This window comes from Thamnophis elegans, chromosome 13 (genome assembly GCF_009769535.1).
Source record: "Thamnophis elegans isolate rThaEle1 chromosome 13, rThaEle1.pri, whole genome shotgun sequence".
Taxonomy (NCBI): Eukaryota; Metazoa; Chordata; class Lepidosauria; order Squamata; family Colubridae; genus Thamnophis; species Thamnophis elegans.
The window spans coordinates 36,803,771-36,816,292 of NC_045553.1; the positions used below are offsets into that span (position 1 = coordinate 36,803,771).

A 12,522-nucleotide genomic window follows, 5' to 3' on the forward strand; every position below is an offset into this window, starting at 1 on the left:
CTGAAGCGGTATATAAGTCTAAGTAAGTGCTATTCTCACTGTCAGGACATTTCTCCTTAGTTCTAGGTTGCTTCTCTCCTTGATTAGTTTCCACCCATTGCTTCTTCTCCCACCTTCTTTGCAGAGTAGCCTGACTCCCTCTTCTTTGTGACAGCCTCTCGAATACTGGAACATTGCTATTATGGTCACCCTGGTTCTTCTTTTCACCAGACTAGACATACCCAGTTCCTGCAGCCATTCTTCATATGTTTTAGCCTCCAGCACCCCAATCCTCTTTGTTGCTCTTCTCTGCACTCTTTCCAGAGTCTGTCTGTCTGTTTATTTATTTATTGTGCTCACCCATTTTTTTTCTTTTCAACTATGGTTAGCCAAGACGACTCCAGGTAGGGCATGAAATGAATGTGATCATGGGTGTTCCGTGGTCTCCTTCTTTGCTTCTAGTTGCATCTTGCCCTTAAAAGAGAAAATACAAGGACCCAATCTCGAACTAGGGATTGTTATGCGGTTGTGTTGAGAGGGGGAGTGGAGGGAATGATTTTAATATTAGTAGCTCTTTTCATGCTGCGTTCAGGCATAACCTGTTGGTCTCTCTTCAGAAGAACATTCTTCCTCTTTTCTGGTCCTCCTCCTGAATTCCCACTAAATGCTCCAGGTAGCTTCTACTCTGGTGATCTCAAAGGACTGTCCAGCTCAGGTCTCCATCCTTGGAATCCCTCCAACTTGGAATTTCATATTCCGACCTGTTAATATTCCTGGAGACTTGCCTTCTGGCTCATGTCATCAGATTTGCTAGTAGCAATGCCTGCTTTCTGTTGCTTGCCAGGCAAATCACATTGACAGGTGGCCTTTATGTTATGGCCTATCTCCAAGGAAACAAGTAGGATATCTTTATTTATGCTAAAATAAGATTTTAAAACTCAGAGATAGAGGGCGGGAGGGGAGGGAGGGAGGAAGGGAAGGGAAGGGAAGGGAAGGGAAGGGAAGGGAAGGAAGGAAGGAAGGAAGGAAGGAAGGAAGGAAGGAACCTTCTCACTTACCCACTTACATGTTGCCTGGAAAAAAATCTATTCAAATAAACACTATCAGTTTCAGAGAGAGCTAAACAGGAATAGTAGATGCTGTTTGTACCAGTGTTTGCTCTTGTCCCAAAATCACCTTGTTTCCCTATCTGTACCTTTCGAGCAGGATGGACCCAGGGGTGGGATTGAAAGTTTGCAGCAACCGGTTCTCTGCCCGGTTGCTGAATTGATGTGGCCATGGGGGATGTGGCCTACTCAGCCTCCTCATGGCAGGGGGCAGTAGTGGGATTCAGCCAGTTCGCACCTATTTGGGAGAACCGGTTGTTAACTTTCTAAGTAGTTCGGAGAACCAGTTGTTGGAAGAAATCCCATTTTGTTTTTTTCCACTTTACAGGGCTAATCCTGTAAGGAAGGCAGGCAGGAAGGAAACATTCTGGTGTTGTTTCTAGCCTAATCTTTATTGCCCTGCTTACAGAAACTGCCTCTCCGGTTAACCCTGATTACATTGTAACAGCTAAGGCGAAGCACCCATCGATGTGAGTGACATTGAGTTGGCCACGCCGACCCAGTCACATGACCACCAAGCCACACCTACCCAGCTGGTCATTAGGTCAGAGAACCAGTTGTTAAATTATTTGAATTCCACCAGTGGCATTGGGTGTGTGTGTGTGTGTGTGTGTGTGTGTGTGTGTGTGTGTGTTTGCCTTCCCCAGACTCCGGAGGCTTTCCTCAAGCCTCTGAGAGGGCAAAAACAGCCACCTTCAGGCTCGGGAGGCCCTCTGGAAGCTGGAAATGGGCCCGTTTCTGGACTTCTGGAACTCCCAGTAGGCCCATTTTTCACCCTCCCAGAACCTCTATGTGGGCCCTGCACTTACCTGGCATGATGAACGGGCCGCGTGGAGACTCCTGGGAGGGGAGGGGTGGGCGGGGCAACAACCGGTTCAGCGAACTGGATGCAAAATTAGCATCTGGTTTGCCCGAACCAGTCCAAACCAGCTGAATCCCACCCTTGGATGGACCCCAATTCTTGTCATTCCTTCACAGCATAGACAAAGTTTCATAGACACAGTTTTCCTTCATTGTGTGCAGGTAGCTAATAATGCTGAGAGTCATTTTTTGTTGTTGTTGTTGTCATTAAAATGGAGAAACGTGCCGTTTGGTTTCTTTTGTCGAGAGGAAAAGGGAAAGTAGTTTTGGTTGTCGTTTGTCAGACGTAAATTCCACCTTTCCTCCAAAGAGCTCAAAGCTCTGTGATGTGTTTTCTCACAACAATAGTTTGGTGAGTTGCAGAAGACCGGCTGACCTGAAGCCACCCAGACAGTCTCCATGGGTAACTGAACTGGCACTTAGATCCCAAAAAGCTTGCTTCTATGTATCCGAATGTTCAGCCTAAATGTTGGAGATGTGGTTCTCTTGATGCTACATATTTTCATATATGGTGGACATGTCGTAATGTTAAGGCATTTTGGATAAAAATATGGTGGATCCTGCAAAATATCTTCAAAAGAAGGATAAAATTCACCCCCCCCCCAGCTGTTTTTACTAGGTATATGTATTGACTTTACAGCAACAGAGATTAATTTGGTTCTGTACTTAATAACGGCAGCAAGACTCTTGGTGGCACAATACTGGAAGAAAAAAGACTTGCCTACAATTCAAGAATGGACTTTGAAAGTTATAAACTTAGCCAAAATGGCAAAAATTTCAGCATATCTCAAAGAACATTCAAACGAGAGATATAAACGAGATTGGAAAAAATGGATTGATTATATACAAAGTAAATATGGGACTAAGAAACTCCAGTTAGCTTATGCTTAACATCAGTAATAACTTAAACTGTTTAAAACTTGGGTAACAGTAAGAAGCTGAACTTGAACCTGACCCTAATTCAGCACGTCAACCATTATATCATTCTGGCTTTTAGTGGAAAGAGTCCCCTCTTCCGAGATGAGTTGGTGTGACCTGTAGCTCCTGGCCTCCATTAGTTAAATGGCAGAATGTCTTGGACCCTAAAATGAAGCACAGAGGGCTTTGAGGACTTCACACTGCAGGTTTCTGGCTCCTGGTTTATCCAACAAGAAGGCAAGAACTTGCTCTTCAGTCCCTCAAGTCCAATCCATTCATTGGTGGACTGAAGATCCTGTTCACTTGTCTCTCAAGGACGAAGAAGAACCTGGGTCCTTCTAAAAACATTCTTTCGGGCATCTGGCACTGATGCACTCAGGATGTTGGGCCTGGAGAGGGTTAGTGGTCTCCACCTTGTGTAGTAGAGGGGTCGTCACAAACAAAAACTCTGTGATTGCAACTGCGGAGAGCCGATAGCCAAGAGGGAGGCCCCTGGGAAAAATCTTGGCACCTTATCGAGCAAGGCAGAAGGGCAGCTTCCTGTTGTTATCCCAGGCGGTTTCCTAGGCTTTGTTTCCCCAAAGCCTTTGGTGGAAATGACTGGACCTGTTGCCAAAGAGCAGTTCCTGTAACCGGGAGGCTGGACTTCATTATCGCCAGTGTTCTTGCTTCCGGCATCTTGAAGTCAGGCCTTGGAAGACAGGAAAGCTTTTTCCTCCTGATGGCAGGTGGTGCATCCTTTAAGGAGCCTTTAAGGGGCAAAAAAGAAAAAAAAGAAATACATCTTGGCTGTTAACACGCGTGCATCTGCATGCATTTTCTGTTTTTTTAAGAAAAAAAATGTATTTAATTACTTTATTTATCCTGTTTGCAACGAAATTTCATCCTGCTTCATTTAGCAGAGATGCAAAAGCACGATGCAAATAAATGGCCCATCTTTTGGGAAGGGATTCCGAGGAAGCCGGTGCATTAAAATCCATTCAGAAATCAGCTTCTGGTCCTTGAATGTGACGCTTCCCCCTGAACTACACTTCTGACGCTAATCAAGGTTGCCGTCCTAGTATTTGAGGGAATTTAGGCAAGCAGCAAGTCACAGGCCAAGTCTCAAGGGGGTATGATGATTCTCTGGACCTCGGGGGGCGATTTGGTTTCCTCTTTGACATCTTGGGTATTATCATGTCAGGAAAATGCAGAGCATTTTCAGAGCCTCTGATGCCATTTGATTTTCTTGCCTTGCAGCTGAGGCATGCTACTTGAACCAGTCGGAATGAACACCATCGCTTTTCAAGAGCTGTTAACTTTCCTCTGAAATGTTGTTTGGAGCAGAGATGCCTAATAATTAAGGAATTTCAAAGGAGGGGATCCAAACCCTTCGCAGCTGGAAGGAAAGTAAAGCTAATTTGCATCCAAATCCACCTTCCAATCCCCCCCCCCAATTTTCCGTTCTTTCATTCATTCCCAAGGATCTTTGGAATTTCTTTTGGGGTGGGTGTGGGGAGCAGGGTTGGGTTCCTGCCAGTTCTAAGCTCTTCTATAGAAGAGATCCCACAAATCTACAGTGCCGTTTAGAACCAGTTCCAGCTCCCTCCCCCCGCCCGTCTACACATCATCAAGATGAAAAGCGAGAGGAGGAATTCTGGGAGTTGAAGTCCACAAGTCTTAAAGCTGTCAAGTTTGAACACCCCTGGGATTTTTTTCTAAAGAGTTAGGGGTGCAAGGATCTTGTAACTTGACAGCTTTAAGACTTGCACACTTCAGTGCCAGAGTTCCTGAGGAACATGACTGGAGGAGGAATTCTGGGAGTTGAAGTCCACAAATCTTAAAGCTGTCAAGTTTGAATACCCCTGGTTTTTTTTCTAAAGGGTTAGGTGTGCAAGGGTCTTGTAACTTGACAGCTTTAAGACTTGCACACTTCAAATTGCAGAGTTACTGAGCCAGCATTTTGATTGCTATGCAAGAGCATTGTTAAGTGAGTTTCACCACATTTTACAAGTTGGCCATGCCCACCCAGTCACATGACTGCCAGGCCACTGGCCGGCAAGCCACTCCCACAAAGCAGGCCACACCTACAGAAGAGATTCTAAAAATTTTTGAAACCCACCACTGGTGGGGAGGTGTTCTTTAAAGCATCTTTTATTATGATATTTTTTTTCTGAGGGTTGGACAGCAGTGCCACTGTCGTTTTTCTATTATATATCGCTCCTACCAATCTGAACAAATCCAGGGTGAAGTTTATTTATATGCTCTGTTCTTGGGTTTGAATGGAAGGACGGGATGCCAAAGAGGTTAGAATTGTAGGAGTTCGAAAGGACCACAAGAACCATCTACTCCAACCTTCTGCAAAATTCAGAGAAACCAGTTGAACCATCCGTGAGAAGTCACTGTTCAATATCCTGGAAACCTTCAGAGACAAAGAACTCATAACCTCTATAGTCCCAAAGTTTCTCTTCCAAAAGGCAACTAGATTTCCTTGGGGCTTTTTTCCCTTTGAAAATATTGAAAATGTTTCACTTCTCATCCAAAAAGCTTCTTCGGTTTCTTTTTTTTCAAAAGGAAAAAAAAAAAAAACCCCGTTTCGCTTCTCATCCAACTGAAGAACTGAAGAAGCTTCTTGGCTGAGAAGTGAAACGTTTTCAAAGAAAAACAACAAGAAGGTCCACTTGCCTTTTGAAAAAGCACCTTTGGGACAACCAGGACCTGGATGACTGAGAACCTCCATAGACACATAACTTCTATAGGTTAACCATTCCACTGATAATATAGATATTGCCATCTGGAGGTGTGTGTTTGTTTGTTTTAATACTGTGTATATTTAAATGAAATCTAGTCAGCCTCACATTCTCCATTATTTTGAGTACTAGTTTCTATGGCAATGTAAAATAATTTCTGATAATCTTCCCTATGGCATCCCTTGATGAACACTGGTGAATGCTACCAGGGAAGTTGAAAACCATCAGGGATCTCATCATAGGATAACAAGATCCACTCAGGCTTTATTAGGCCAATTCAGGAGACCAAACCTACATCCCACACCTGGGAATTTACTCCACTTCGGAAGCATGTCATCCTTGTGTGTTTCTGTGTGCATATATGTTTAAGAAATCAAAAAAGGGGGAATCTAAAAACTCGCAAGGGACGTGGTGGCTCAGTGGCTAAGACACTGATCAGAAAGGTCGGCAGTTTGGCGGTTTGAATCCCTAGCGTAACGGAGCGAGCTCCCGTTACTTGTCCCAGCTTCTGCCAACCTAGCAGTTCTAAAGCACGTAAAAAATGCAAGTAGAAAAATAGGGACCACCTTTGGTGGGAAGGTAACAGCATTCCATGCGTCTTTGGCGTTTAGTCGTGCCGGCCACATGACCACAGAGACGTCTTGAGACAGCGCTGGCTTTTTGGCTTAGAAATGGAGATGAGCATCACCCCCTAGAGTCGGGAACGACTACCACATATGTGCGAGGGGAACCTTTATCTTTACCTAAAAACAACTCAATGAGAAGTGGAAATCATGGGATGGATGAGCAAATTGGATAGCTCCAGGAAAGAGTGAAGCTGACCATGTAACCCTAATGGACAATTTCAAGAAGCAGTTTATATACAATGGTTTTCACAGACAGTCAACAAACACACGTACGTACGTACGTACGTACGTACGTACATACGTACATACATACATACATACATACATACATACATTGACCCAACAAAGCTTCCAAAGAAACTACAGAAGAGGACACTTGTTGCCAGTAGGTTTACAGCCTAAAAGCCTTGATATAAAAAAGATATACATAGAATGACCATGTAGAAATAGATCAGGAAGCAAGGACGCTGATGGCTTTGGTCTTCCAGCAGACCCTCCCTTCCTATGTCGTCTTCCTCCTGATGTTGCTTGGTGGAATGATCTGCCCCAAATCTTTTCCTAGGAAAAAGGAGGAATCCCAGTTGTTCATCTTTTCTGACTTCTTCACTATCCTGGTGTCCCAAGGGATGCATCCCTGAAATGAAGTAGATTAGGAACACTTTTTGCCCCCTCAAGACTGGAGAAGAAATCGAGGGCATGTTCCACAAGACAACTTTATTCACTGAAGAGAAAAACCCATTACGTGATGAAGCCAACTCCATCATTTCTGTTTCCAAGCTTAATGAGAGGGTATCACAGCTCCAGAGCATCCTGTTGTAGTATGTTTATGAATCAAGGCCTCTCCAATATTATAACTGATTTGGAAGCTGTTTCATAGGAAGAGCAAATCCACAATGTGGAGGCTCACAAGCAGATCTCATATTTACAATTTTGAATTGTAACCTGTCCTTTTTTTAAATTTCCCCCTTTCTACAGGTACTCCTTGACTTAATGACTATATGTTTGAAGTTACAATAGCACAGGAAAAAGGGACTTCTGATCCGTTTTCACTCTTATGACTGTTATAGCATTCACTTAGTGACAAAAATTCTAGGCTCAGTTGTGGTTAAAAGTTGAGGATTACTTGTACAGAATAACCTGCCATGGGGGTAGAATGGCTATAAGATATTTCTGCAGTGGTGATCTAAAATGCTTTTACAATTCAAGTTTTCAGTGCTCTGAATTCAGAGAGAAATTACCCTCTTCTGGAATGCATTTCTTAAAAAAAAAAAAAACCCAGATCGAAAGATGATGTAATATTTGTAAATGTAAATGTATATAAGAGGTCTTATATTGCAACAATGAGTAATGTATGTTAAGCACCAATATATCTGTGTTATATTTTAATTTTGTATGGCGGGGATAATGCCAGGATAGTTGCACCGTGTACACATTTTTTTATTTTGCATTGTTTTCTTTCTTTTTAACCAATAAACAATTTTTTTAAAAAAATAAAATAAAATGCTTTTACAATTCAAGTTTTCAGTGCTCTGAATTCTGAGAGAAATTGCCCTCTTCTGGCAATGCATTTCTTTAAAAAAAAAAAAACCATGTTCCCAAAATAGAAATACTAATGAGGGAGACTAGCAGCTTTTCCAAGTGTGATTAAGTTTGTTTTATTTTTTTAAAGCCAGTCTCTCGTGGTGGGCATTGGAAGATGGCAACCATTCATTGGTTGGTTGTTTTTATTGAGTTGTTTTTGACGGTTGTTTTTGAGAATGGTTTTCCGCAAAACTTAGCAAGCAAGCCAGAGATGTGCCGAATGATCCAGATTCAGTGCATTTCCATCAGAAAGAGGTAAAATTCCACTGAGGGGAAAAAATGCTCGCAATTTGCTAGCAATACTAAAAGTCTCCACCTCTTCGTAGGGAAAAATCTGGATGGGGGAGCCGGGGAGTTGATGGAAATAATGATCGGAAGTTCAGAGGTCACTTCAAATAAAGCAACATGATGCAGTTAGTGTCGAAATCCTTAGCAACAAGATTGTGAGGTAAAACCTATAATTGTTGTGTGGTTCTCGGAGTGGAGATTGTTTTGTTTTTTTCTGGTTAAATATCCTGAGGAAAGATTCTTAGACTCATCTGCCCCTCGCTGGCTTAATTTCACAGTTCAGACTCCATCATTCATCTTAAATGTTCAATGTCATTTGAAATTAGTGGCAAGCATCTTGCAATGACTCCTCTAAGCCTTAGTGCTTTTATGTGTGGAACTGGTGAGATCCTGAGGTGGCCAAGTCAGGTATCGACTTCAAGAAAGGGATATCGTTCTATAAAAACACCCAGGAAAACCAACAATCAAAAGGTCCAGTTAGTAGACCAGAAGAAGATTTAGATTTAGATTTATTTTATTTATATGCTGCCCTTCTCCGGGAGGGACTCAGGGCGGCGAACAACTCAAGGGGGAAAAGGGAAACATAGAACACAATACAAGTAGTTAAAATAGCCAAGAATCACACAACCACACAGGTCGAGAGGGGAGGGGAACTCATCAACCCCAGGCCTGCCGGCAAAGCCAGGTTTTGACGGCTTTTCGGAAGGCCTGGAGAGAGGTGAGGGTTCGAATCTTTGCGGGGAGTTCGTTCCAGAGGGTCGGAGCTGCCACAGAGAAGGCCCTCCCCCGGGTAGTAGCCAGGTGGCATTGGCTGGTAGACGGAACCCGGAGGAGGCCGACCGTGTGATCTAATGGGTCTTTGGGAGGTAATTGGCAGCAGGCGGTCTCTCAAGTATCCAGGTCCAATACCATGAAGGGCTTTATAAGTGACGACTAGCACTTTGAAGCGTATCCGGAGACCGATCGGTAGCCAGTGCAGCTCGCGGAGGATAGGTGTAACGTGGGTGTACCGAGGTGCACCCACAATCGCTCGCGCGGCTGCGTTCTGGACGAGTTGAAGTCTCCGAATACTCTTCAAGGGCTGCCCCATGTAGAGCGCATTGCAGTAGTCCAGTCTTGAGGTCACGAGGGCATGAGTGACTGTTGCGAGTGCCTCCCGGTTCAGGTAGGGACGCAACTGGTGCACCAGGCGAAGAAGACACTCTAGTTCAGTCCCAAAGATGCTTTTTCAAGAGGCAAATAGACTTTCTGATTTTTCCTTGAAGACATTTCGCTTCTCATCCAAGAACAAAGAGCTGAAGAAGTTTCTTGGTTGAGAAGCAAAACATCTTCAAAGGAAAAAAAAAACAGAAATTTCAGTTGCCTCTTGAAAAAAGCACCTTTGGAACAACCATGACTTGGATGACTGAGAATCTCTATAGACACGCTAATTCAGTATTTCTCAAACTGGACCGTGGTTCTGAGGTATGGAATTCAACTCCCAGAATTCCCCAGCTAACCCATTGTCCGAAATAGTAGTATTTCCTTGAAGGAAATAGCCTAAATTCTCTGCAGCCTAAACAGCATCCCTTGTCTGGGTTACCTAAACAGTTTTGTCTTGTCTGAACACATTTAGGTTACATGTAGTTTTCTCCTTGGTGAAAACTATCCGTGAATATTTCTTTCCCTCAGATGATTTTGCACAATACTCCAACATGTCCATACTCCACACTCTATTACTGTAGTAAATGCAGCTAGTCCTCAGCTTATGACCCCAATTAAGCCCAAAATTTATGTTGCTAAGTGAGAAATCTGTTAAGTGAGTTTTGCCCCATTTTATGACTTTTTTTGCCACATTTCTTAAGTGAACCACTGCAGCTGTTAAATTAGTAACACCGTTGCTAAGTGAATCTTCCCTGTTGACGTAGCAATAGCAATAGCAGTTAGACTTATATACCGCTTCATAGGGCTTTCAGCCCTCTCTAAGCGGTTTACAGAGTCAGCATATCGCCCCCACAGTCTGGGTCCTCATTTCACCCACCTCGGAAGGACGGAAGGCTGAGTCAACCTTGAGCCGGTGAGATTAGAACCGCTGAACTGCAGATAACAGTCAGCTGAAGTGGCCTGCAGTGCTGCACCTTAACCACTGCGCCACCTTGCTTGTCAGAAGGTCACAAAAGGTTATCACAGGGCCCCGGGACGATGCAGCCGTCATAAACATGAGTCGGTTGCCAAGTGTCTGAATTTTAATTCGGGGAATTAACTTTCAGGATGCCGCAATGGTCATAAGGGTGAAAAGCAAGTCATAAGTCACCTTTTTCGGTGCTGATGTAACTTTGAAACAGTCACTACATGAACGGTGATAAGTTGAGGACTTCCTGTAACCCGCGCTTGTATTTCTTTTGTGCTTGCAGGACTGTCTTCTGCTGTCTTGGAAGTGGAAGTTGGACAAACGTCAGTCACCGTGATCGAAGGACAGCAGGCCATCCTCCCCGTCTGGTATACGTCCTCCAGTCTCAGCGTTCCCTTTGTCACCTGGCACAGGGAAAGACCTGGGGAGCGTTTTCAGGTATTGTCTCACTTTGCCAAGATGGGAAAAATCCAATGTCTTGTTTCTAGAAACAGGCAACAGGTAGGCTTCTAAAAACAGTTTGAATGCAGTTTAGCAACCCAGTCAACTGATCAATGGCCCAACACTACAGATAAGAGGTAAAGGTGACGTTGGATAGCCATTTGACTGGGACGGTATAGGGTTTCCTGCCTAGGCAGGGGGTTGGAGTAGAAGACCTCCAAGGTCCCTTCCAACTCTGCTATTGTATTGTATTGTATTGTATTGTATTGTATTGTATTGCATTGTATTGTATTGTATTGTATTGTATTGTATTGTATTTGAAGCAGTGGTGGGTTTCAAAAATTGTTCGAACCTACTCTGTGGGTGTTGCCTCCTTTGTGGGAGTGGCTTGCCACCCATGTGACCGGATGGGAGTGGCTTGCCGCCCATGTGACCGGATATGAAGATGCCGACGACACTTGTCAGAACCACCTTAAATTACCTCACGCACAGCACTGGCATGCATAAGAATATGATGCAAACTTGTTTTTTAAAAGGCATCTTTGGTTTGCGTTAAAACAACTTCAACACACGCAATGTTCTGATTGCACCACAAACGCAGTAGTCATCCTTACCTTTCACAGAGGCACTGAGTTTTATAAATATGAGCATGATAGTGTAGAATAATCATCTCCAAGGACCAGTGGTGGGTTTCAAAAAACTTTGGAGCCTCTTCTGTAGGTGTGGCCTGCTTTCCGGGTCCACTGGTGGAACCTCTTCTAACCGGTTCGATAGATTTGATGAACCGGTTCTACTGAATAGGTGCGAACTGGTAGGAACCCACCTCTGATTTGAAGGCTCCATCTAACCGAAAGAGACATTTGTAGATTTTTTGAATGGATCGGTTTGAGTTATATGTAATAATCCATAATAAGCATTGAAATAACCTCCTCCTTTCCATACGGGCTCCAAACCATGCCCTTAATGGTCATAGCAGAAGCTGGGACAAGAAATGGGGGCTCACTCTTATTAGGTGACGCTAGGGATTCGAACCGCTGAACTGCCGACCTTCGGATCGACAAGCTGAGCGTCTTAGCCACTGAACCACCACGTCCCTTCAGATGGAAAGATGTAAAACTGAAGGGAAATCTTTCTTAAAGGCCAGCTGTTTTTTAAAAAAACGTAAAAATAGATGAGAGTAACTACATCTCCTCCTCAATCATTGATTAATGCCATGCCAAGATAAATAAGCAGAATTATGATGGAGATGTCCACATATATAGAAAAAAATGTCTGTCTGCTTAAGACTTCTTCACATTTAGGTTTGGTTCACTGAAATTCAGTGACCGTTCACGTCAGTCTAATGTTACGGCTGTTTAACTTTTTTTTTTAATTTCATTTTTATTTTATTTTTAATTCCCCCCCCAATTGGGATGCATCCCAATTCTGTCAAGCTTCCAGACTCTGCATCAAACTCAGAGAAAAAAGTCAACATAAAAAAAAACCCAAGAGGCTTAAAGTATCTTTTTAAAAATAAATAAATAAGAGAGTTAAAAAGAAGATGCTCAGGCATCTTCTCCTCATATGTCTTCTTTTTAGAAGGATATAGACTTAGGCAGCTGGGGACACTTCAGAAACCAATATTTTCTGTTTATGGGGAGGATGGGTTAGGGAATGCAATGCCACTATGATCTGAAGCTCATTGCTTGACGAGTGAATCTGTTTACCCTCAAATCTGGGTGGGCTTTTTTGGGGGGATAGGAGAGCATCCCCACTTTTGCATGCTCGGCTTGCGTGTGCCCCTTGAGTGTCTCTCCGAGCACTTTGCAGCCTGTAACACATTTGGATCCCGAAGACTGATGAAGGCAGAGAAAGCCAGCATTATCCCCCCTACCCCCACCCCG

At 43.6% G+C, this 12,522-nt stretch overlaps 1 protein-coding gene across 1 annotated transcript in view; it reads left to right on the forward strand.

Moving 5' to 3' along the window:
- Positions 1-12,522, forward strand: part of ESAM (endothelial cell adhesion molecule) — an 80,769-nt gene that overhangs the window by 54,167 nt on the left and 14,080 nt on the right. Inside the window, exon 2 of the mRNA XM_032229510.1 lies at positions 10,482-10,636. Within this exon, the coding sequence (XP_032085401.1) occupies positions 10,482-10,636 (155 nt within the window). The remainder of the gene's footprint in view (positions 1-10,481; positions 10,637-12,522) is intronic.